The 23158-nt window shown below is 38.3% G+C and overlaps 2 protein-coding genes across 3 annotated transcripts; one reads left to right on the top strand and one right to left on the bottom strand.

The window, feature by feature from the left end:
• Positions 1 to 2292: 2292 nt before the first annotated feature.
• Positions 2293 to 22024, bottom strand: east (enhanced adult sensory threshold). Of its 2 annotated transcripts, none has more exons than XM_089734887.1 (10): positions 21813 to 22024; positions 17615 to 21261; positions 16249 to 16318; positions 13656 to 13859; positions 11115 to 11256; positions 10338 to 10509; positions 9068 to 9208; positions 8043 to 8194; positions 4663 to 6250; positions 2293 to 3375 (listed from the first exon to the last, which is right to left on the bottom strand). In XM_089734887.1, exons 2-10 carry the CDS (start codon positions 21230 to 21232, stop codon positions 2917 to 2919), a joined length of 6546 nt encoding a protein of 2181 aa, XP_089591013.1. In that variant the 5' UTR covers positions 21233 to 21261; positions 21813 to 22024; the 3' UTR covers positions 2293 to 2916. The 2 variants fall into 2 exon arrangements, with proteins under 2 accessions (XP_089591013.1, XP_089591014.1); XM_089734888.1 differs by having other exon boundaries at positions 16294 to 16318.
• Positions 22015 to 22951, top strand: mRpL49 (mitochondrial ribosomal protein L49). The gene is made up of 2 exons (XM_028181366.2): positions 22015 to 22149; positions 22427 to 22951. Exons 1-2 carry the CDS (start codon positions 22033 to 22035, stop codon positions 22889 to 22891), a joined length of 582 nt encoding a protein of 193 aa, XP_028037167.1. The 5' UTR covers positions 22015 to 22032; the 3' UTR covers positions 22892 to 22951.
• Positions 22952 to 23158: the final 207 nt, after the last annotated feature.

The following is a 23158-nucleotide window of genomic DNA, read 5'->3' as shown; positions in this document are numbered from 1 at the left end:
TATTGCTTTTAATGTTACTGCAAGAATACTAAAGAATAAATACGTTAAAATACTTTAAAACCATAGTTATATAATGGAAGAAGAGAAACTTTATGCTCGCAATAAACCAAAATGCAGTTCGATTTTCCCACGAGGCACGTCGCCTTAACGGAATATTCATAAAAGTTTATCTGTACACAATATTACCTAAATAACATCTGAACATGTCTATTTATATCATTGGACCAAAATAAAATACTAATTTCTCAACAATATATTTAGTTTTATACACAAGATAAATGTATCAACATGTTTTTTTTTTTTTGCCCAAATGTAAATTCTATTCTTCTTCACAATTTTATACACTAGTTAAGGAAGAGTAATCTTATGTTAACTTTTTGTACCTTTACACGACAAATAGTAAGTATTATAAGTTGATAAAACTGAATGACAGAGTCCGACATCTGTCGTATTTTTGCAAAGATCCTTAAGTTCCTTCGCTCTGTACGACTTGAAAACAATAGTTCCCAAGAACTTTATTTAAGTGCCTCCGAAAAGGTCTTTTTGTAATTCAACCTAAATATATCCTAGCATTGCCATGTAGGTACAAAACACGTTTATATAAAATATCATTGCTTTCATTTTTATACCTTAGAAACTAGATACAAATATATATAATCCGTTTACAATATTAATAATAATAATAATAATAATTAAATTTATTTACACGAAATGAATCTGGGGGGCGATTATATCTCGTCTGTGTGAGATTTCATTTCTTTTATTCATTTATTTAAGAAACTATATTATGTTTTTTGTGTTTTATTTTTTAATTTTTACTAACATTGTTTTTATTTACATTAATATTTTTTTTTACATTAATTAAACGTCTCGATCCATTCATAATTCGATGTTATTCTAAAACGGGAAGTGTGCTTAGAAAATGTTTTTTCAACAAAATTCATCGGTTAGGAGGCACATAGATCACGGATACTCTTCTCAAAGTATCAAATATTATAGTCGAAAAACAAAAAAAAATAATAGTATTTAAATTTTAGTCGTTTTAAAATCACCCAAATGACTAATTTCTCTCCTACTTAAGAGACGGTGAAATATATTATAAGAATCGCCATTCCGAAATCGATCTACATTATCACATCACACGTAGGACTCGTCATTTAAAAATAAACTTTATTACCATGATTGAAAGGTCCCTTTTTCTAGATGAAACTTTTGCACTGATGACTTTTAGTGTCCGTTTTAAAGCATCGAAAGACTTGTCTTTTTATAAGAGAAAAAATATAAAATGAATTTAGCTTCCGAATTGATCATTGACTCATTTAAAATTACGAATAACTTGTTGTTAATTTATTAAAATCGTTTGTTCCTTTTAATCGCAGAAATTTCTAGAAGTTCGTAGATGTCAAATCTTATTCCACAGAACGGAAAAAAATCCATTTTTAGATTCACTATTTTCATTTCTTCATCATTAGCTATTATAACTTCACTACTAGGTTTGATAAGTGAAACGATTTTATTCTTATTGATTACTGCAGCAGATTTTATGGATATTTAGATCTCAGTGGGCGAAATATGAATTAAAATTTCCATTAAATTTATACAAACACTCCCAAAGCTTTTACTAAATGCGGATGGCGTAATATAATCAGTAGCAAGCCAAAGTTGTGAAAACGTGAAAGTGAAAAACAATATTTGTGATTTTGACGCGCTGTTTTGAAAGTTATTATCTCAGATCAATGTTGTGTTTGATTCCAATTTGTGATTTGAATTAGAATGTGTTATTTTAACTACTGATCATGTTTTTTTTTTTTTATATAACGAACTGTTGGACATGTCGGCTACAGCCAACTCGTAAAACTAGCCACTGCTTTTTTAAATTGATTGATTTTTAAAGTGAAGAAATATCAACGTTACTTCAATGTCCATAGAGTTGATTTTATCGACAAATTTGTACTAATATAAATGCCAAACTTCTTTTTTGGTAGCCAATGCGTGTTCTAACCCAAGCTTCTTTTTGAAAATTATTAAAATTACTGAAGCAAGATTTCCGGATTTTGTCATAGATTTTAGTACTATTTAAAGTTTGCAACACTGAAAGATACTAGTACCACCCGACCGGTGACGTTTTAGTGACATTTGCGAACTTCAAGTCATTCCCAATCAATGTTTACGCAACTTAAATGACGTCATCGGATTGCAATTCAGAATAAAGCTCTCCATGAACGTACCACAATTAACTTCGCGCGCTTCGGTGCTAAGCTAAGCGTGTTCTTTTGTCAATTAAAAAAGGTGTTTTAATTAAAATAAATATATTTCGAATATTAAAAACGTGATGTTTTATTATATTTTTAAATAATTTTCTATCACAAGCTTCGTTTTGTTTATGTATTTTTTTTTTATCTTTAATTTTTAAAATGGTTCCATGATGTATCATAAATATAATGACAGTGAAAAAATAATAACGAAACGGTCACTTAACTTTTTCATATTAAAATAACGCAGTTAAATATCGTCTATATACACCGATTTAGTTTTTTGCAAACGCTACGATGTTTTGTAAATATAACTTATAAATGCATTTTTGAATCGCGTTTTTTCTTTTAATTTAATATTGTTTTAAAGGACTGTTTTATTGAGTTTTATCGAACGAATACAGTGTCGTCGACAAAAATCGGTTCAGACTAAGTTTATTAAATTCTAAGCTCTCGCATTACGGCGAGTAAATTAGCGGGGGCAGAGTCCCGGGCGCGGTGTTTGCGTGCCCCGGGGCTCTACCTCCGCTGTTCCTGACGACAATCAAACCATTAATTTAATTTATTAAATATATATATTTGCTGGGAGTATCGTCCGCCGCACTACACAACGTACCGTTTGCACAAAACGTCCGTAACGAAACTCAGACACGCGGAGCGGTCGCTAGAGGCGGAGCGAGTGGTCGGTGGCGGGCGTGACGGTGAGCGAGGGCGGCAGCCGCGGCAGCGCCGGGCCCGCGCCGCACTTGCTATTGATGGGCGCTATCGTTATATTCTTCAGACCAACATTCTTCAAGATACTAGCGGCGTTCCCGATCTGCGGAGTCTCGTCTTTTTTGTCCTTGTCTTCCCCGGATATGTTCTGCAGGAGCGTGCCTCCGTTGCCCAGCATCTGCGAGGGCTGGATCTCGGTGACGAGGGTCGTCTCCTCGATCGACGATCTCTTCCTCTCTCCGTCCTGTAACTGCTGGAGTTTCTCTCGTCTCATGATGCACATTTTGTTGTAGTCTTGCAGCGTGATGTGGTACCGCTTCCCGGAAGACATGACTTGCACGAGGCTGGACAGGTGGCGCCCGTCGACCGCCACTTGCGTCGGTTCGCGGGCTATCCGCGCCAAGTTCTCCTGCGAATGAATATTGACACTTTATGATAAGTTCATTCAAATCTATACTAATATTACTCGGAAACGTTTGTTTGTTTGTATTGAATAGGCTCCGAAGCTACTGAACCGATCTGAAAAATTCTTTCACTGTTTCTAAGCTACAATATTTCTGAATGACATAGGCTATCTTTTTGGAAAAAAAAATAGGGGTCCTTACGAAAATTCCAATAATGTAACTAAAGGTTGAAAAAAAAAAAACTTCAGAGGTGTCAAGGGACACCCGGATGGAACGAAGTTCCTTTCGATTTTAGTGAAGGAATTGTAATTTTTTTTTTAAGTTATAATAATAAATTACGGCATTATGAAGAAGAAAAAAAAAATACTATGAACTAAATAACTATTGTTGAAACGCTATCTCGAGAAACTACTCATTACGCGGACCAATCGGATACGAGCAATGTCACGCGATAAGCGCCTACACGTTGATTGGTCAGAATGACGGATCTAAAAAGTGTCGTGACAACTTTTCGTAAGAATTTTTTCCGTCTAGCCCCCTTTCACAACGCGCGATAAGGAACTTCGTTCCAATACCTAAAATATTCTTTACATCGCGTGCTCTGCAAAAACTATTGATGATAGAATAAAATAATGTAGAACGACTTTGTAGAACACATTATTATTAACAAAAAGTGTCGCAACAGCATATGTCTAATCTAACTATTATAGTTATGCCGCAATGAGTGTTCTTTTATTTAAAAAATAGAACAACGTCAATTATCATTGAAATTTTTGTTGACCCGAGCGGAGGCGGAGCGGGCCACTAGTATTTAATAGATTATGACTTCTAATGCAGAAAAAATGATATACTCAAACAGTGGAAGGTAATTAAGACCGTAGGACAGCTCATCATGTGGTGGGAAGCTGATTTGCTTGGAGTACCAATGGTTTGCTAATGCATCTTTTGAGCTCGGTACCACCACCGTGCCAGTTTCTACCGTGAAGCAGTAATGCATTACGGTTTCAAGAGCGAGACAGATGGTGTACTATTAAACTGGGACTTGTAAGTCATATCTCAAGGTGGGTGGCGGTATTTCCCATGTTCATGTCAGTGGGCCCAGTAACCACTTTACACTACGTGGATGAGTTCGTCCACCCAACTAATATATAAAAAAACTAGCGATGAAGATAGCAACAAATATTAATTGTCAGATTTGTACTATTTACTAAGACGCTTTGCTGTTCTAATGAATGTGATTTTTAAGCAAGATGCCACATTTGATATAATTTGCCAAATCATTGATTACTTACCGGAGTAATGGGCATGAGTGTGGGTCTCCACGGTTTGCTGGCTGGCTTTGGTTTCTTAGGTGTCTCCATCTTCGGAGTGTCTTTTTTCTCTTTAGGAGGTTCAAACTTGGCCGGCAGCGGTGCACTGGCCACCTCCGTGGGGTCCGACGCACTGACACCCTTCACCAACTGCTGAATGTTATGTATCACATTCTGTATGGCCTTCCTCCCTTGAGCGTTGGGGGTGTTTATCGCTATCAGCTCCGGAGGCAAAGGTTTGCTTTTACTTTTCTCTTTAGAGCTTTTCTGTTTGGGTTGCATCGGGGGAGGCATGGTTATTTTTGGATCACTCTCTGCGTCAGTCTGATTAGATTTCAATAAGCTTTTCCCTTTCAACGAGGGGATTTTCCGGTACTCTAGCAGACTGACCGGAGCCTCGCTGCGTGCAGGTGGGTCGCTGGCCACATGGTCGTAGGCCCGAAGGCGGCTCTGTACGGAGTCACTGTAGTTGGACGCATTGGACGAGGCGTTGTGAGCCAAAACTAAATCACCGCTTCGGAAATATTTCTCTAGCAGAATCAAGTGGCGAAGGAAGCTGGATTGATTCCCGTACGGCCTCTGCAGCTCGGTCCACAGCTTCTTGGTCTCCACGTCGTACTGTATGGTGGTGTTACACTTCTCCCAGCCCTCAGGAGTGACCCCCTTGACATTGTTAAACTCTATATTGCACTGTAAATTCATTTCCTCCTCTCCGGGGAACAATTCGCGAACCGAAATAGAAGGATTGGTCTCCAACCTTTTGACCGGGTTCGAATATTTGGCATCAGATTTTTTTGGGTCCTTCTCGACGGTCAGCTTCTTGGATAGCTCACTTAGGTTTTTCTTGACTTGCGTGAAGCTCTCCGACATTTGCCACTTGTTTTTGAGCGTGTTGATGTCGGCGGGCCGCTTGTTGGGTATCGTTTCTATGGTACACTCGTCATTCAAATTAATATTCTTGAGAATGGGGATCCCCTCAACTGACTTCTCCTCTTGCAGCTCATCTCTGCGCATCCTCTCCTTCTGCAGAACGGCCTGCCCCACCTTGTGGATGCGTTTAGCGTTTTTACTGTGAACCCTGTGCTGCAATCCCGGCTTCTGTATTCCAGAGAACACATTCATTAAGCCCTTGGACATTTCCAACATTTTAACTGTCTTCAAGTAGGGGCCTGGATTGTTTTGCTTTTGTAGAAGGTACTGTAGTTCTGTTTGTTTGTCTATGTGTATTAACGTGGGTTCGAAATCCATGTTTTCAGTTTCTGAACAGTCGCTGCTGGGTTCGGTTGGCTTGGCTCCTGGCACGGGGATCTTGTTAGATGATATTAGACTTTCGATGTCTTCCTCGTCCCTTACGTCCTTGGAGTCGAGTTCCTGTGAGATCTTGTCTTTCTCCGGAGTGCTGTCATTAGTTCTCTCAGAAGACTCGCTGGTCTGTTCGGGATCAGTGGACTTCCTCTGCTTTGATTTGACGCGCTGTTTCTTCTTCTTGGCATTGTCGTCCTGAGAAGTGGAATCGTCGCCCTCGTGGTCAGACCCAGGAGGTGGCTCTATGTTATAACTTAGAAGTAATCTGGAAGGAGAGTTTTAAAATTATTTTATTTATTTATTTTGATTTTTTTTCCTTGTTAAATATGTAACGCAATTCTGAAAATCACAACAATTAATGAAACCAAATAGCAAGCGCCTAACTTAAATCTGGAACGAATACACTAGGTATTTCCAAAAGCTTATAGCACATTTCATTTCATTCATTCATTCCAGCCGACAATTAGAATATCGACAGAATATTTACAAAGGCGTATAGTTTTTCACGAACACTAAAACTTCAAAACTACTATTGAGTTCTAAATTTCTAAAATGTAGACTGTAGTAGAAGAAAAAAACGCCGTTTATCATAAAACGTTCCACAACATAGTACGCATTGTAGGACAAAATGAAAAAGGCGCTCGGGGTCAACGCCCCCCTGTGGAGAGACCGCGCGGGTGGGTCGCTAGTGGTGCTGCTTCCGTTGAAGCTATCACACGACCTCTCTAAAGCAATAAATAGTCGTCAAGCTAATGTAACCGAGCTTTCAACCCAACATCAACGGTGGCGTCCGCATTAGGGCGAGCTTACTAAGGGTTTAAAGCTTGATTTATCAATACAATTCGTTATCAATACAATTTGAGGAACTATATCTACTTCTTTTTTTTATTTAAACTCGTGTAGTTTGTGACTGCATTATTATTAAATATTAAACGGTGATTGACCTATAGGTCATCGTTGCCCTACGTGAAGAATTGAAGTAATCATGTCGATGTCTGTTACTGAGCGCCTGGATTGCCTAACTTTAGCTTCTTTTAATTTTAATGTATGTTTTGGACTTTTAGATCTCTTAGAAATATTCTCTTAGATTCTCAGCATCTTCGCAATCGTTTTTCCTAGACTTTACCAGATATTCCGGCCTCTTAGTATGAAGATCGAAGACAGAAACCGACCGATTGGTTGTAGGGCCTCTTATGAGTCCGCGCGGGTGGGTACTAACCCCCCGCCTGTTTCTACCGAAACGCATTAGTTTGAGGGGTGGGGCAGCCGTTGTTACTATACTTGGGACCTTAGAATTTATATCTCAAGGTGGGTGGCGCATTCACGTCGTAAATATCTATGGGCTCCAGTAACCGCTTAACACCAGGTGGTCTGTGAGCTCGTCCACCCATCTAAGCAATAAAAATAAAAAAACGTGACGAACCTACGTGACGAACTGAAGTAATTATGTCGATTTCTGTTTCTAACTCCCTAACTTTATCTTCTTTCGTTTTTATTTATTTATTTTATTTATTACACTTCATGTAAAATTTACATTGGCGAACTTAATGATGCCTAAGGCATTCTCTACCAGTCAGCCAAAGGTAGTGCAGAGTGAATATTGGTAGGTGCAATGAATGTGTGTTTCAGACTTTTTGAGCTCTTAGAAGTATATTTCGATGCCTCCAATGAACACACTACGCTAACTCCAAATTCGTAGGTTTACAAGAGGAGCGTTTAAACGAAAAAAGTTGATAAAATCTTTATTATTACAGATATATTTATGGTTTTTTCTTGTGTAACTATCTGATTTACTCTTGCTTCGAACCCCACCAATAATGATTTGTAATACTTTTAAAATAGTGAAGCGATTTGCGTAAAAAACGAAAATTTCAAAATTTTGAGTTAGTGTTCATTGGAGGCATCGATTTATCATCAGCATCTTCGGATTCGTTTTTCCTAGAGTTTACTAGACATTCCGGCCTCTTTGTAAGAAGATCGAATATAGAAATCGACACAATTGGTTCAGTGTGCCGTGTATGGGCACCGTTGAGGTCCAGGTGGTGGGGTGTACGTACTTCCGCCTGTAGGTGTTGACGTAGTGCTGGTCGTGCGCGGGGCGCTGCAGCAGCGAGCAGTAGTAGCGGCACGCCTTGCACAGCAGCGGCCGCTCCAGGAACTGCACGGGGATCCCGGACTCGCGCAGGATCGGATTCAACTCCTGGAAGCCCTGAGCGAACAACACATTCACTTAGAAACAGTCATCACAATCTATATATCGACGCTTGAAAAGTAAACGTGACTAAGCGACAATGCGTGAACTTTACAGTAGACTAATTTAAAGTTGAAATACCTGAAAAAATCCTATTTTAACGAATCTAGCTCTAGGATTGAAATGATTTTAATAGACCTAGAAATATATTTTTTTTGCAAATCGAATATGGTTATTGCCTATTAATTATGTACAAAGCAGTTATTGTCGCTTTGTCACGTTTGCCTTTCAAGCTTCGATATATTAATACGTGAAGCAAAAACCTTGTATCCCTTTTTATGAAAATTTCGCGGATACTACTCTGTATGAAATTTTCCACACTTATAGAGAATATAGAAAAGAAGTGCACAATGCTAATATTTTTTTAAAATTATGCATTAATAATACAATAAACAGTCAATAAAGAAAACATTACACACTACCATGTATTTGACGCACACACGCATTCATACTATTTATTTATTGTCAAACTTTTGTTCTTGACGTCTGTTCTCAAATTGAGATTAGATTAATTATTGTTTGTCTTTATTCGGCAAACAGTTGGCACCTGTAATTATGTTAGTGTGAGATCAATGTGTATACTAATGTTCTTTTTCCTTACTTAATCATTGGTAGCGTAAGGTAAGTCTTCCAACTTCATGTGAACTGACAGGTGTACTCGTAGGCTCAACCTGAGAAAATTGCTAATACTAATCCCCTAGCAAGAGTAGTGTTTTGTTGAATCTACACTGGATCGGAATCGTGGCCCACTGAGGGGATCCAGCGGGTAGGTGAGTTGTTGAATCTACCACCGGATTGGAATTGCCACCACTGAGGAGGTCCGGTACTAACGTGGTGTATGAAGTGCACGTTGTGGTGCTTGGTGATCCTGCGGCGGCACAGCGCGCACGCCATGAGCGGCGCCAGCGCGCGGTGGTGCTCGCCGCACAGCGGGATGGTGTGCAGCCCCGGGTAGTCGCACTTCAGCTTCAGCTGCAACCACAACCCACACTTTTTTTAATGAGATTTTATGACCTGGTAACCAAGACCTTTAAGTCAAGTCCTTTTTTAATTTATATTCTTTTTTTTTTATGAAAAATAATAATATGGATTGAAATGTAATTTTTTTTATTGCTTAGATGGGTGGACGAACTCACAGCCCACCTGGTGTTAAGTGGTTAATTGAGCCCATAGACATCCACAACGTAAATGCGCCACCCACCTTGAGATATAAGTTCTAAAGTCTCAAGTATAGTTACAAATGAAATGAAATGAAGATGATTAATTTGACACATTAATCAACAAAGATGATATGGTATGAAATATAATATCAGTCTAATCTCATTTACTGAGATTTTTTCAGTGGACATTTTGGAGGATCCCGAGAAGTTACGTCCAGCGGCTTTGTTTTATTTTTCCACATTTGTTCACTTTCACAGATATTAGACAGTTAATAAACTACCGTTATTACTCATTTAAACCTAAAGAAACACTAAATAGACAAAATAAAACAAATCACACTCCTTCACTCCTCCCCGCCAAAAAGTCCACAACCTGCCCTCGTGTACCTAGACTAACGTGTGCGGCCATCGGTTACCCGACCTTTTAGTGTTACTTTATCCTTAGTAATCCTTTTTTTTATTGCCCTTGTAGGCAGACGAGCATACGGCCCACCTGATGGTGAGTGGTTACCGTCGCCCATGGACTTCAGCAATACCAGGGGCAGAGCCAAGCCGCTGCCTACCGCAATCCTCCTCTCGGTTCAACAACAGAAATTTGTTGATAATTCAATAAACTTTTGGCATTTTCATACTGTAATGATCACTGTGTAATAAAAATCAAACCTGCAAAATTTTAATTTGCGTAATTACTAGTGGTAGGACCTCTTGTGAGACCGCGCGGGTGGGTACCACCACCCAACCTATTTCTGCCGTGAAGCAGTAATGCGTTTCGGTTTGAAGGGCGGGGTAGCCGTTGTAACGATACTTGAGACCTTAGAACTTATATTTCAAGGTGGGTGGCGTATTTACGTCGTAGATGTCCATGGGCTCCAGTAACCACTTAACAACAGGTGGGCTGTGAGCTCGTGCACTCATCGTAGCAATAAAAAAAAGGGACTGACCACTTTGTTGACACTGCTCCTCATTTTGATGAGCCACTTCCTGCGTATGGAGTGGTCCGCGGGCGCCGCGCACCCCTCCGTGTGGCACAGCGCCTCCCGGCCGGCTCCGAGCCCTGAGCTCTCCTCATCCGACTCCTCGTCTAAAGGGGGGCTCACCGGCTTCTCAGATTGTCTGGGAAGTGTACATGCACCATTAAGTCTGGAGAGTCAAGTAAGGGAGTTACAATCAACAATACAATCGAACAGAATGCGTACGTTCTTATGTATTTAGGAATAAGGGCGAAATTTTTTAATTATTCTAAATCAACAACGAAAATTATATTCGACAAATGTGAACAATGACGTCACTATTTAAGAAAACGTGATCTCTGTGTAGCGTACAAATTAAACGCCTACAAGTTTCTCTTTTACTTCTGAACAAGTTTTAAGTTCTCACCCATAGATGTAACTAACATATCTTACGATGTCACATACCGCTACATTGAGACACGAGTTGAGGTCGAAAAAGGTAAAGTTAAGTGGTAGACCGCGACTTGGCTGTGTCCAGGACACTGCTGATATCGGTCGATGACCACTTATCATCAAGTCGGTGGTACGTTAATCTAGAATTTTTGATAATACTTAAAGAAACAGGTACTTTCGGTAGGCAGCGGCTCGGCCCTGCCCCTGGCATTGCTGAAGTCCATGGGCAACACTAACCACTCACCATCATCAGATGGGCCGTATGCTCGTCAGCCTACACAGGCAATAAAAAAAACAGCTGCATAAGAAACTTACGTGTTGTTGGGCGATGGTAAGGGGTTCGTATCGAGCTGCTTCCCGGGGGGTCGCTTACGATACGAGGGGCAGTTAGCTCGCCGGTCGACGTGCCTGTAGCAAGCGTCGCATAGACAGCTGTCTATCGTCAGCTTCTCTTCATCTGATGAGATTATTAATCACTACATAGTAAAAAACGAAGTCGCTTTCCCTGTCCCTATATCCCTATGTATGCTTAAATCTTTAAAACTACGCAACGGATTTTGATGCGGTTTTTGAAGTTATACTTCTTTAAGCGCGTTATAAAAAATTGATGTGAGTAACAGAATTATATGTTATATTAACAGAACACAAAATTAACAGAATGACGTTGCCCACTAAATCGCTCATTACAATACGACCGACGTAACTTGGCGAGTCTGAATATAGCCGCAGGTGAACTTTCCGAACCGTACCGAGAATTACCGAATTTATACGATGTCAATAAAAGGGATGTCCAATATGCGTGTTTGAGGATGTTGTTTAATCGATTTTTTCTCAAATTGATTAAAATTTAAATAAATAAAAAAGTATAACTTCTTACGCGCGTACATAAGTACACGCACCCTTTTTTTTAATAAATAGAGTGATTGAAGAGGAAGGTTTATGTGTATAATAACATCCATTAAATAGTGGAGAAATCAATAATAAATTACAGTTTCCAAAGCGAGGCGAGGGCGGGTCGCTAGTTGCTAATAAATTATCAAAGAATTAAGACTAGATTATCTGTGAAAGCACACATAATGGATGAGTAAATCACAATTGGGCATCTCATGTGTATCCGATCCCAAAGCTATGATTTCATACTACATAAATACAACATAATTCGTCTTTAAATATTTTGTTATTTTAAAACATTTAAAACTATGATCATATTCTTTTACTTTTGAGCTTTTAATCATGTCGAGACTTATTATCTCAAAAATAAACTTTGTGGTTTCATATTGTGTTTATGGGAGCTTCAAAAGCTTGTTATAAGAAGACTACCCAATTGTTGTATTCATAATAATTCAAATTCACTAATAAGCTTATAGGAGCTTCAAAAGCTCGTTATAAGAAGACTACCTAATTGTTTTATTCATAAGTTTAAAAACATAGATTTTGTTGTTGAAGTACATACGCTTTCACATATGCTTTTAAATCCTTGTGACATTTATCAACGATTCGGAACTTAAATTAAGTGCTGAAAAGCAACAGCAATAATCTCAGTTTTCTCTTTATTTTATATATACTTGACACACAAAACATAAAAATTAAATTATTATATCAGTACAATAAAAATTACTTGAACTGGAAGAAACTATTCTGAATTACAAAGCTCCGATACAAGATAATTTGTTCGTAGATTGGCCGTGTGGATAATAAATTTTTGTATACGTACTTTCGTCGTTAACTGTCTAATAAGTCCTCGCTTATTAAGGTGCTTTTCGTTTTAATTTTGAAATTAGTTCAGTTTCAAATTCAAAATATCCCAACTCACTTTATTATAATACATTATTCCCCAGATATAAACCAGAGAACGAGACGTGATGTAAAAGTTTTGTAGGAGATAAATAACTAATGAATTTACTTTTATTTCTGCCATTTATCGAATGTATATTGTATTTATTATTTTAAGCATTGTATATGTACTTTATTTTTTAATACTCATGGTTTTTCGTTCGACGTTCGATAGAGCTAAAACGATGGAAACACTTATTAAAAGTCGTCTTATGACGAGCTTATAAAGCTCTGATAACAGTTTACGGAATATGATCGAAGGGTGTATCGTGACATTACTGATCGCTACGGACGATAACACATAAACGGCGATGCCTTTTTTAAAATGTTCTTACATCACACGTATTGGAACTGAAATTCGGCAGAGGATTTAGCTTTCCTATGCGGCTTAAAAAAAAAACATTAAACGCGTAATGTATTATATAGTTTCTGCTTAACAACCTTAGAACACGGAGACAAATATATTTTGTTGTTAAAACAATATTTAAATAAATAATAGTTTAAAAAAAAAAAACGCTTTTGTAGAAAATCCAACTAAAAAATAGAAAATAAATTTTAATATATTTCAATTAAAAATAGTGTAAGAAAAAACGATTTTATTGTAAAAAAGCGTGGGATGCTTTTCATGATATTATCAAAATAACTCTATTACTCTATATCTGTTCATAAAATATTTATAACTACTGATACCATGCACCCCACGCTTTTTTAACAATAAAACAATTTTTTCTTACACTATATTTCATTCAAATTAATTAAAATTTATATTCTATTTTTTAGTTGGATTTTCTATAAAAGAGTATTTTGTTAGTTTTTTTAAACTATTACTTATTTTTCATTTTTTAGTTGAATTTCAATTTTTTATATATATTTTTTTAATATTGCATTGTCGTTGGTACTTGATACCAAATTTCGAATCAATCCGACGTTTTGAAAGGGATCAAAATCATGTTCAAAGATTCCGTTACATACTTACATATATACGTCTGAAGCTAATGAAAGCGTATTAAAAAAGTTACTTACTGTCCAATATTTTCTTCTGTCGATCGGAGCTCTTGATTTGCGCGATATGACAGGGCGTGTCGAACAGTCCAAACTTGCCGCCGCAGTAGAAGCACTGGTCCTGGCACAGACGACCAGGGTGGATGCTAAACGAGGACGCCTTCTCCGGTATCACCAGATTCAGAGTCTCCTTTGGCTCTGCCGGCTCGGGTATCGCTTCTGCATCTATTTCGTTATAAAATTGACACGTACAAATTTCTGAATCCCCTGAATATCGCGCGGTACCTGATGTCGTGGAACCGATTCCAACTTCTTTCATGAAGCTAGTTTCAGAAGCATTGGCTCAATGCTGTTTCTACCCTGGTTTTTTTTCCTAAGCTGATAAGCCTTGAGAGGCTATATCAGCGTAACCTTAATTAGTAGGTGAGCTCACGGGGCTCAAACCTGACGACGTTGCTAACACGAACTCTAGCAAGAGTCGTGCTTCGCAGAATCTATGCGACCCACTGAGAAGATCCGGCGAGAAACTCAGTGGGCTGTGTCTGAGAGTTAATTTTCTCGTGGAGCACTTGAGGTACCTAAAAGCACCGTTAGTGGATCGGGAGGATCCGAAATGACGTGTTTGGGGCGACGTCGACTGCTTTCCATTCTGTCTACCCTGTAAGCTGCATACTAAGCGCTAGAAACGAGCGTTCGTAATACAACACCGGAAAGTATCAACTAAAATCTATATTTCTGTGTTTTAATAATTATTCGAGAATACAAAGTGTTACTTATGAATATTGGTAACGTCCCACCTAAAGTGAAAAATTGCTTTTAGATTGTTTATTAGGCTCGTGCAACTTTTTTGGACGATTTTAAGAACGTGCTGGAGAACAATAGTTTCAATAAATAGACTTGTCAAATTACCGGACTGTCAGTAAGGAATGCGTAAACGCATTTCTTTGTTATATGAAAAACAGTAAAACACAGGTGTAATTATTAAGATATGAAAAAAAAAAATTTACCACAGAAAAGTTTGAAAGGCATGATATTAGTAAATGATTTAAGACTCCGACTCTGAATTTAAGTCTTAATATTAATTACTTAATAAATTTAATATTAATTATTTAATAATTATTTCATAATTTAAGCACGATACGTAAATGACCTTGCGTTTTCAATGGGCTCCAAAAACATAATATTAAATAATTCAGATCAACAATAATACTTTCATAAGACAAACTCGTTTTGATTTAGTAGGCTATCGTATTAATTCAACTTTATACATTTTTGTTTTTAAAGTTTATTAATAATTTATTTGAGAGATGATTTGTTGTTAAGTCGAAATTTTCATGCATATTTCCACCAGTTGTGTTAGTAAGATATTGAAAAAGCTACCGTGTATCCTTCAGTTAAGGTTTAGTAAGCAATTCCGATGTATCTATCTATAAGCCATTCGACATAATCGAACGATACCCAAAAATTATTTCATGTAGCTTTTTCATAATGGCCACGATCAAAGTTTATATAGCCTGTAGTAATAATATATCTATTGGCGTACATAAAGTCTGATCTGGCGATGATTTTCAATTATTAAGTGCAAAGCAGTCAATGGGAGAATTTTTCCTAAATTTTCGGTTTTCTAATTAAATAATTCTATATATATATATAAATGAATTGCTGCTCGTTAGTCTCGCTAAAACCAGAGAACGGCTGGACCGATTTGGCTAATTTTGGTCTTGAATTATTTGTGGAAGTCTAGAGAAGCTTTAAAACAAGATAAATATGAAAATGCTCGGAATTAAATAATAATTTTGTTTTTCCTTTAATGTGTCCCTCAAAAATTTAGGTCTTTTATTTATCGATTGAGGTACTACGAAGTCTGCCGGGTCAGCTAGTATATTATAATCATTGCATGATTAGGGTTTACGATTAAATATTAGTTTCCAACATTTAAACTTAATTTTATTGGTTTTCTTTACTCCACGAGTTCTGAAAATCGAAGGCAGCTGAGGGACTGTACGAGCGACCTTTGACCAAACGTGAGCAAATAAATAATGATCACATTGAAAATGATGGGAAAAAAGTTTGGTTAAAATAGTTTTCCATCACTTCAGAACATTTGAGGATGAGATTTTTGACTCGGGACCTATCGAACACCGGACAGATAATATGTGTGTGTGATTTAAAAAAATATAATTAAAGTTTAAGTCTAGAATCTGTGTTTACACAAATCTAAGTCTCGACCTCCTAACTATAGTTTGTATATCAAAATTATTTAAATTGCCCAAGAAATTGTAGCATTGTACCATATTTCGAGTATAACTAAAATATTAATAATAAATATATCGCATTTTCAATTTTATACTAAAATTTATACTAAATAAATATTGTAAATAAGTTTTATGTTTTGGAAGATGAAAAAGGCTTCCAATTATAATGTCGTCCTAGAGAATTGTTACTCTAATGTCCTATTAGGCTCTACTTTGGAAACATAGCTACTTAAAATCGTACTTATATGAAAGAACTGCCTAAACATAAGAGATATGATATATCATTTGCAATCATTGAATTGTTTGCACTTAATAAATTTGAAGGACGGTGTTTTGGGTGAGTTTTGAGTACCACACACCATGGTTGTTAAGACGATTACTGTAATGTGACTTTCTGTGCCCACCATCAATGACTGCGCCCGGGATGCCCTGAGAACAAAATTAAATCTAATATTAACTAACGTGTACTGAAATTCTGGAATTATGTATATATATAAAAATGAATTGCTGTTCGTTAGTCTCGCTAAAACTCGAGAACGGCTGGATCGATTTGGCTAATTTTGGTCTGGAATTATTTGTGGAAGTCCAGAGAAGGTTTAAAAGGTAGATAAATATGAAAATGCTCGGAATTAAATAAGTACTTTGTTTTCCCTTTGATGTGTCCCCCGTCGGACTTATATCTCAAGATGGGTGGCGCATTTACGTTGTAGATGTCTATGGGCTCCAGTAACCACTTAACACCAGGTGGGCTGTGAGCTCGTCCACCCATCTAAGCAATATTTGAAATGGCATTCACAGAAAACAGGATTTGCTCCTTGCAAATCTAACTTTTTTTATTATTTTTTTATAGCTTGTGCAATGTGCCTTTATAACCTGGTGTTAAGTGGTTACTGGAACCCATAGACATCTACGACGTAAATGCGTCACCCACCTTGAGATATATAAGTTCTAAGGTCTCAAGTATAGTTAAAGTTACAATCTAAAAGGTATAGGGACGAAGTTGTGCTAAGAACAAGAAGATAAGTATATTATTTCTTTGGTTGATAGTGAACGAGAAGTCAAGCCAACTTGATGTTAAGCGAGACTATAGAAATGACAACCTGAATTGTGTTGCCCACTAGGAAACCGATATTTACTTCCTATATTAAAATTACATACGAAAATAGTTCAGGTACATAATATACTATATAATATCATATATATAATTTGCGTAAATACTGGTGGTAGGACCTCTTGCGGGTCCGCGCGGGTAGGTACCACTACCCCGCCTATTTCTACCGTGAAGCAGTAATGCGTTTCGGTTTGAAGGGCGGGGCAGTCGTTGTAACTATACTGAGACCTTAGAACTGATATCTCAAGGTGGATGGCGCATTTACGTTGTAGATGCCTATGGGCTCCAGTAACCACTCAACACCAGGAGGGCTGTGAGCTCCTATCTAATCTACCCTATCTAAGCACCTAGCCACCTATCTAAGCAATAAAAAAATAAATAAAAAAAATTGATTTGGAAGGAGCAAATCCTGTTTTCTGTGAATGCCATTTCAAATAGAAACTTTTTGTTTTCGATGAGTGAGAATACTTATCGTTAGTATCTACATCTTACGAGTATTTTATCAGATACTAGTTATTATGGAAGAAAAATGACCTTGAAATTATTACCTAAGCGTTAATGACTCGATCGTTACATAAATTAAATAATGAGATTGAGAATAGTTTTGTGGTTACCTCGCGTCTCTCGATGGTGTAATACGCGTCGTCTTCGGCGGCCGCGTCCCCGACCTCCGGCGCTGGTTTCCCAGTCCTGTATTTGCTCTTCTGGAAGGTCATCTTCAGCGAGCTCCTCTGCTTCTTCTTCTCCCGCTCGCCGGACCCTCGGTTCAGTTTTATCACAGTCTTCAGAGTTCCGGTGTAGTCTCCGGATTTGGCGGACTTGCTTTTATGCACGAGGCCGCCGAAGCTGGTTCCGTAGATGCGTTCCTTCTCCCTCAGCTTCTCGATCTTGGCTTCCTTGGCCGCTTTGTGGGTGAGGAGGCCGAGCGTCCTTAGAACGTATTCTTTGTGTCGCTTCGTCTCCGGGGTCTCGTTGAAGACGTTGCTCGGCCCAGGTTGACAGTCGAGCTTGGCGGGTGTGTTGAGCGCGGGCTTTGGTTCATCGATGGGATCAGCTTTCGCGTCGTTCGTACAGTTTCTCAACGCGTACTCTTTAGGTTTCGTTGCGTCTGCTTTGATCTCCTCGGTCTCCATTTCAGCATCAGCCCCCTCCAACTGTTCGTTTTCCTTCGAGCCCTTCCTCAACGCGTATTCTTTGCGTTTTTTAGTTTCAGCCTCTTGACTAATGTTACTAGGACCCGCTTCAGATTCTGTAGACACTCGCGTCGTTTTACCAACTGCGGGCGTTTTGATGTCAGTGTCAGTGACTACGTCAGCTTTGTCCTCGGTGGAAACTTCTGGTTTCACGTCAGCGTCACTTTTGTCGTCACTCGTTACGGGAATTGCTGCTTCGGTTACAGTTTCAACTATCGGTATATCGACTTTCGCGACGTCGACGACGCTATCGAGCTTTGAGACTTCAGAAGTCAAAGTTGTATCATCTGGTGTAGTCTTGATGTTTGCCAATGGAGGAGGACAGGCTTCCGTCTCCACGGGGGTGCTTTCAGGGGATTTAATGGCGACCGGAGTGGACGAGATGGACACTGCAGGCGCAACATTAACAACGGGCATTGCCTTGATTCTTTCAATAGTAGCCATCTTATCATCGTCATTAAGCTCCGCGGACTTCAAAGGCAAGCTTTCGGTAGTTTTACGCTTCTGTTGTTTCTGTAGGTCGCTGCTGTGTTTAATGTCGAGCACGCGAGGAGTTATGGAGATCTGAGTGGAATCGAGCACAACTCCGCCGACCAGACCCGCCGTGTTGGCGTGCAGGGTCGCGAACTGATGCAGGTCCACTTGTGCGGGCGCTGGCTTCTCGACAGATTTTCTAAGTTCAGTCAAAGTTACATCTTTGCCTAATGACTTCTCAAATATACTGATAGCATCCGATTCTTTAGAATGGTTAGAGCTGGTCGATTCCTTCCGCGCGCTCACGCTATTCCTCTTGATGAGGGTGACCGAGTTCGGAAGGTCGACGTCAATAGATTTCCGAACTTGATCTCGTTTTACTATTGAAATGGCCGAGTTATTTTCGAAGCAGCTCAATACGTTTTCTTTTTCAAATGTTTTTTCAGGGGATCTCACTGACTGAATGTCTTTTAGGGGCTTCATGTCGACCCCGGATTTAGGTATCAGGACTACATCGCTAGTCACCATCACGGGCTTGGAATCGCTAGATTTCGATTCTGACTCGAGTCTCTGTCTTCTCTTATCGAACTCTTCAAATTCCTTCAGTCTGTCCATTAGTTTATCTATGCTGGCGAACGTTTTGTATGTAATTTCGTGTCTACTGTTCTCTGGTTTTTCAACTGGATCCTCTTCATAATGCAGTCTGATGGTTTCGCTGTCGTCGATCTTCGACGGCGTGTTCTCGTTAGTCAGCGAAGTCAAAAGATCGTTCTTGACCGGAGTTTCAGGAGCTTTATTGGTATTTTCTTCAACACTAGCCGTCTTATTGAGACCGTAGAAGGACGATGCAGGCTTGACCTGCATCCCGTCTGCTGGTGTCTCAACGGCAGGAGTGGCTTCGTGATCCTGGCCTATGTTCTCATCCAGATTATTGATGAGGTCATCTATCTCTTTGGAGAGAGACTCAAGCGTCTCTTGCTTATCTTCAGAGTTGTTGGTCACTGTGCTCGTGATGCAGTTCTTGTTGGGGTCTGGCCTTGAAGCGGCGGCTGCTTTTCTCCCTCTCCTTGCCCTCTTAATGTTCTTTGTGATTTCCTTTGAGTTTAAAGTCTTGGACATACTATTCAATATACTACTACGGGCCTCCAAAAGCGTAATGTTTTCAGTCTTCATCAGAAGTTTATCTTCTATTTCTGATGCATTTAAACCATCTAAATTTAACCTATTACTATTGTTGTTGTCAGAATCTAGAGATGTACTCCTTTTTAAGCACAACTTCTTTTTTTTCTTTTGATTAGAGATGCAACTAGTTTCTGCATCAAGTTTAACATCATTAATTTTTTCAACATTAACGGAAGGCACTTTTTCAATAGTCGAGATCTGTACATTACTTTCAATATCTATATCTAGGTCAGTCTTAGATTTATCTAGTTTTTTGCTGAGCTCCTTGCCACCGTCTGTATCATTCAGTGGCTCACTGAGGCTCATGTCTGATTCAGTATTGTCTGAGCATTTAGAGATCTCACTCCCGTCTCGGGAGCAGGACCGTCCCCTTTTTAGCTTCATGCATTCATCACTTACATCAGCTGAGTCGGAGGCTTTGGAATCTGAGAGCAATCTCCGTCGTTTCTTCTGTTCCTTCATGACAACCTCATTTAAAAGATTGCTTTTGACTTTTCTAGGCTTCCCACTTCGCAGGTTCTTGCCTTCAAAGACTGAAGGGCTATTGCTTCGTTCAGAGCGCATTGAGTATGGACTAGTGCGAGGCCCGAGGGCTAAGCTGTTAGGAGTGTCACTCAGCATTGTTTTCATCATGGCCAAATCCGAGCTAAGTCTCTGTCTCCTGCCTGCTGTTTTCGGACTTGAGGATCTAGAACCAGGAGTGATGTCGTCCAGAGGTTCCTTTTTAATTTCTGATGCTGGGATCAGCGGGACGGCTTCTTTATCTTGAGAATTTTCAGGTTCTAGTTTAACAGCCGCTGTGGCTTTTCTACCTCGAGTGATTGTTCTTTTAATAATTTTCTTGACTTTTTCTTTAGTCCCTAGGACTTTCTTACTCCTTAAAGTCTTTCTGATGCCGAGTGGCCTCTTCTTAATTATTGCTTTTGGTTTATTTACAGGTTTCTTGGTTTCTTTGGACGTTTTAGGCTCATCTTGGCCAAGCTTGGTTTTGTCATCCTCAGTTGGGTCAGATGCCTTTTTGCGGGCCCTCGTCTTAGGTTCTATCACTGTTTCCTCATCAATACTCTTGTCCTGTTCATCTTTAGTTTGCTTAGTTTTCATGATGGAATGTGTATTGGGAGATATTCCCGTTCTCCCGACATTAGGTAGATGTTGATTGTCTTTGTTTTTATTGGTCGATCTGAGAGTGACCGACGAGATGCCCCTAGGTTTTTTTTTACCGGACTCTTCAATTTGAAGATTATTTGTATCTGTACTTAGACTGTGTTCTTCTGTTACCTCTTCAGAGCAGGAATCACAGTCGTTTTCAATTTTACTTACAAAATTGCTTGAATTTTGCTCTACTGACTGCTCACTGTTTGTGCTAGGATGAATTTCTGCCATAACACGCCTCCATAATATGCCATCTGGACCTGAAAAAGACAAATATAACTAATTAAGTACCACTACACCCCCCAAAACAAGCAACGTGGTAATAAATATAAGTGAATTACTTTAGCAAATTATTCTTGTTTTTCTTTTATATATCATTTAAAAAAAAATATTATTAAATCAAATACATAATTCTCACATATATAGGTCTAAATTATCTCATTTTTTGTTCCGATTCACTTAAAAATCGTATCCACAAATCTTCGTAAACAAAAGCGAACACACAGTAATCAACAAGTTCGCGCATTAATTTGATGTTATTTCTATTATATATAAAGGACTATTTTGCCATATTTCGGATGACAAAAGAACTATATAGAGCATTAACTAACAGAATATCTGTTTACATGTACAGTTGCATAGAAATTCGCAGCGGAAAACTCATGAAAAACTTGTATGTTTTGGTGGTGAAACGAAGCGACAGCTAACGCCACCTACAGCTGACCCAGTGCGTGTGCGTCGAACGAACGAAAGCACCAAATCATTTCCCTAGCCGTGGCGCACCTCTGCTATGTCCTCACAAAATACTCACAATTTATCCGATGGAATCTCGAAAAACCACAATAAACAGTTATTTACATACACAATGCACCATAATATGCGAAAAAGTTCAATAAAAACGCGCAATTAAACTTAGAAAACGATTTTTGAAAAGCACGAATGTCTGCAGGCGTCCGCCATAATGTTTCCTTCGAAACGAATAATATAGTTCTTATTGCTCTTGTAGCAATTCGCTCTATTCGCTATTCAAAATGGCGACCGTATTACGAACACACTCCGCGTTTGCGCGACTTTTAGTCGGAAAAAATGGACGAATCTTGAACAACTCACTTGATTTGGGTGCAAAATTATTGCCGGAATCACAATTGGTAATTATTTTATTGTATTTTCACTCGCGTCGCGTCGTAATGTCGCTTTGACCACGACATGTGACAGTACTATGGGTGTACAACCTACCGCGCAAGTTTCTTTAACATTTTTTTGATTGATTAATTTCAGTGTGACGTTGATTAATGATTAGCATTTATGCTCAAATATATTTAACATGTTTAAAATGGTTATTATTTCACTTATATGGATGGAATAGAGAAAAAAACCGTAACCTTTTAAAATCATTTCTATTAAAAACCCATGTCTTTGTTTCAGGCACTATCTTCAAAACATTACTCTAGTTACGGAAAATCACCGTTTGTGCGTAAAATCAAAGAGCAATATAATTATGAAATAGAAAAGAATCCGCCAGAATGGGAATACGTCAAACGTTTGCTGCCGTTTACTACTATACCTAAGATAATTCCCAAAGATAGTTATCCTTCAGGATGGGTCCCCCCTAAAGAAGAGGCGTTAAACCATCCATACTTTTTATCAAGAACAAAAAATGCTGAGCTACCTATCTATTTAAAGATTACTTACAGGGGAATGCGTAAAATATCCATAATAAGGAAAATTGAAGGCGACATATGGCTTTTGAACGATGAAATCAAACAATATTTAAAACAGAAGAACAAGAGATACGTAGAAACTAGAGTCCATGAAGTTGCGCGGTTGATTGAAACTAAAGGGGATTATGTAAACGATTTACGAGAATGGGCCCTATCCAAGGGTTTTTAAATGTAGTTTTTACTTAATAGCCAATGTTGGTAATTCCTAATAAATTTTTTAGTGTAAAAATATTTTTGTTTTAATGATCTTTGTAAATATATTGAATCAGTCATTAAAATAAACGATAAATATGTTTAATCTTCAAAACTATAATTTAAAAAAATTATCTATTTTTGTAACATCTGGCGTAGGTTAGTCCCATATCTTAAAATATGATGTCACAATTTTAATTGCTTTGGAGAAACTTAATGATTAATATAAAGTTCAGCAAAACTA

Source organism: Bombyx mandarina, chromosome 18 (genome assembly GCF_030267445.1).
Source record: "Bombyx mandarina strain Sakado chromosome 18, ASM3026744v2".
NCBI classification, from domain to species: Eukaryota; Metazoa; Arthropoda; class Insecta; order Lepidoptera; family Bombycidae; genus Bombyx; species Bombyx mandarina.
The sequence above is the reverse complement of the archived record's forward strand: the minus strand, read 5'-3'. Positions and strand labels throughout refer to the sequence as shown.